General features: G+C 33.7%; 1 protein-coding gene across 1 annotated transcript; it reads right to left on the bottom strand.

Moving 5' to 3' along the window:
* Positions 1-298: 298 nt before the first annotated feature.
* LOC112039747 (SKP1-like protein 1A) lies at positions 299-3,141 on the bottom strand. Its single transcript, XM_024072655.2, has 2 exons — positions 2,772-3,141; positions 299-550 (listed from the first exon to the last, which is right to left on the bottom strand). The coding sequence occupies exons 1-2, from the start codon at positions 3,099-3,101 to the stop codon at positions 377-379; spliced, it is 504 nt and encodes a 167-aa protein (XP_023928423.1). The 5' UTR covers positions 3,102-3,141; the 3' UTR covers positions 299-376.
* Between the last annotated feature and the right edge of the window lie 267 nt (positions 3,142-3,408).

The raw sequence follows: 3,408 nt of genomic DNA, 5'->3' as shown, positions 1-3,408 counted from the left end.
CACCCTATAGGTGTGGTGCGAAAAATCCTCCCATAACCGGCCGCACCGCATCGTGTACAGCTCTATTAGCACCAGAACTTAATTGGTAGATACACCATTTGCAAAGTACCATTTAAATCTATGTGCTTATAGGCAAGGAAAAAAGACCAAGCAAACAGCAAACAGCAAACAACACGCACCAAAACCTATATATAATAATGATAAGAAATCTTAACACATTTCAACCACAAATTTAACTAAGGTATTTTTTAAAAGTTAATTAAAAGCATAACAAAATAAACTTTATCCCTCAAACCTATTCAAAACAAAAGTTGAATCCTATCACCGTATCAACATTCTTAAAACTAAATACAGCTGTGAACAATTCTATATTATGTCACTCAAATGCCCACTGGTTCTCCCTCCGAACTTCTTCTTCTTCTTCTGGAGTGTAATCATTCTTGATGTGAAATATGTCGCGAATCTCTTGTGGAGTCTTTCCCCTCATCATGTCTGCCACAGTCTTGCAGGTTAAATCCAACAACCCCTTAATATTCAAATAGTTAGCCGCCTGAAAATTGAAACATTGAAAAAAAAAAAAAAAACTGGTCAATACAGCACAAAGGGCATGCAATGCATACCACAATTACCAAAAAGACACTCAAGTCTGTAAACTACATCACAAACTATAAAATACGAGAGTTTCTAACTTATAACCATATTGCAACCCTATCCATAAAACTAGAAATCAGAAATTGCCTTTTTAACTTCTTAGCAATTATCAAAGATTGTAATGGACTAAGCTTTAAGGTTCTAAATAGTAAATACAATTTCGTCAACCATCAAGAGAAAGATAACATATTTTCTTCTGATGAAACTAATTAAATTCATTCAATACCCAAGAAATAACCACAAATTAAAACAAAACGCAATGAGAACTGCAATTGTTACCCATTGTATCAAGCAATCTTTTGCAACTACTGTGACATCCAACTAGGAAAAGCAACTTACAAAACATCAACCTCTCAATCAATGTTTATTTTATTCATCAATTAAAACAAAAAAAGCATGAGCTCAACAACACCTAAACTAATAACAACCCCATTCAATTGCAATGAACCATATTGAAATACAAAACCACATTGATTAATATATTCTAACAATTTCTCTCTACTCCCTAAAAAAGGAAAAAAGAAATTCAATTCAACCAAGCAAACAATACATGAAACAATAACACCACAAAATAATTACCTACAGAACCAACCAAACCCTAATTACATAACAAATTACCATAACAAAATCGTAGAGGCAGAGCTTAAGATAATCAATGTAGGGAATTAACATGTAATTCCCAACCTGTGAGAAACAAAAAATAGAGAAAACACATGCTAAAGAAAAGTAATTACCCGCACAAGACAATATTTACGTGATTCGGTAATTTGTCTATGTCCACGGAGTTGCAGGAATTTTACTATTATCAGGGAAAAAAATACAAAGTACGGCAGTACAGTGTTTCAGTTTCTCAAGAACGACAATAACAACAACAACAAAAAACCCTAATCACCAAAACTGTCTACATCCTGCGCACAGGATACGCAATGGGCTACGGCTTGGACCTGTTGACCCAAGCCTTCGCTCCATGGACTAAGCTTCAGAAAATCTCCCATTAAAAATCACGCAACATTATTCAGATCGGGTCAAGTCGTCAACCGGATCAAACATAACTAGACTCCACAAAGCCCAACAATCAACATATATCATCAAACATAATATTATTCACCTTTTTAACTAAAAACAATAAAATATAACCCAATCTTTTTCCTTCTCACCTCTTATTTTCTCAACATCTCAATGTTTTTTTTTTTTCGTAAGCAAAAAAAGACACATACTCATCAAAAAAGATGGTAAAATATAATTAAAGAAGGACAAAGTTTAATTAGAAAATTAGTTGTGCTCTTAAGTTATAACTTTACTCAATATATTTTTATTGAAAGTGAATTTTGACAAATCCACTATTGGATTACATCTTCTTCTTATATTTCTCATACTTGCAAACTTTTTAGAAAATTAAAGATTAATAGCTATGTTATAAATAAATGATTTAAATTGTATGTTTTTATAGTTTAAAATAATAAATAATATCGAATTGACACATAATAATTTGACATGTATTAAGAGCGTAAAAAGTATGCAATTCAACAGTTAGATTTTTAAAATATATGGTAATGTCTATTTTATTAAATAAGGTTGTAAATTTAGGCTACAACCAATTTTGTAGCTAAACTTTGTTTATTAAGGAATCAAAAAAATTCAGCTCATTGAAAAAAAAAATCCTTTTCAAGGCACAAAAAATTAATATTATTTTTATTTCAACTGAAATTCCTCATGTTTTTTCTTGTCACCCTTTTTATTTCTAATATGTGTGTATATTAAACAAAACCACAACAGGAAGAACGAATTTTGGATAACTACACAAAGCACGTACAAAACAATCAATGAAAACAGTAAATGAATAAAAAGCTTTCTTATCAACTCAAATTCCTCACGTTTTTCCTTATACCTTATACCTAAAAAAAAGGCTTTTTTTTTTTTTTTTTTTATCAACTCAAGTTTCCCATGTTTTTTCTTATAAATTATACTTCTGTTTTCTCAGCTTCTAAACAAAAACCCAAAAAAGAAATCTTAAACAACAAGAATTGCACAACAACCCAAAAACACAACACAGTGAATGAAAACCGTAAAACAAACGGTGAAAGCAGAATAAAAGGGCAAAAGGGTTTGTTTTTACAGACCAGTATGAGGTCCAAGAGGGTGTTCTGGTCGACCTTGACGAACTCGGCGTCCCAGGCAGCAGTGGGCGGATCTTCAGTTTTTCCATTCAAAGAAGAGTAAGAAGCCTTGGGCACGGGGTCGGCGGCCTCGACGTGCTTCTTGCAGTACTCGATGACAAGCGTGAGGATGTTGCTTGTCACGTTCGGCAATGGTATCTCACTGTAGTCGTCTTCAATCATGTGCTTTATCGTCTGTGACTCTGTCGCCACCTTCTCTTCCACCTCGAACGCCTCGCCGTCTGAGCTCCTCAGCGTTATTTTCTTCTCGGCACTCGTTGAAGAAGGTGACATTGTTGCTTAGTTTCACAGTTCACAAAGACGAGAGAGAAAGAGTTTGAGAGAGAGAGAGAGAGAGAGAGAGTTTGGAAGTTGTGAGTGAAAAGCGTGAAGGTTAAATTAAGAGAAAACACTGTAGCAATCAAGAACTAAATTTGTAATCAAACTTGAAATGAATATATAAGAACTGATCCCCTCGGATTGTGTCGAGAACGACTTTCTCGGCTTAAACTAGTCCATCTTCATTTTCTTGTCATCTGAATCCATTTTTCTTGTCGTCCAACTTATTAAAGCCCAGTTTTCCAACTCACTCTCTACAAAT

The sequence above is a fragment of the Quercus suber genome, unplaced genomic scaffold (assembly GCF_002906115.3).
Source record: "Quercus suber isolate HL8 unplaced genomic scaffold, Cork oak 2.0 scaffold_75, whole genome shotgun sequence".
Lineage (NCBI taxonomy): Eukaryota > Viridiplantae > Streptophyta > Magnoliopsida > Fagales > Fagaceae > Quercus > Quercus suber.
Note: the sequence above shows the minus strand (reverse complement) of the source record. Positions and strands in the feature narration are given on the sequence as shown.

Excerpts from the sequence above, each read along its gene's own strand:
- LOC112039747 (XM_024072655.2), bottom strand. The coding sequence starts at position 3,101 with ATGTCACCTTCTTCAACGAGTGCCGAGAAGAAAATAACGCTGAGGAGC. Across the intron at positions 551-2,771 it reads CCCTCTTGGACCTCATACTG|GCGGCTAACTATTTGAATAT; the intron begins GTCTGTAAAAAC and ends TTCAATTTTCAG.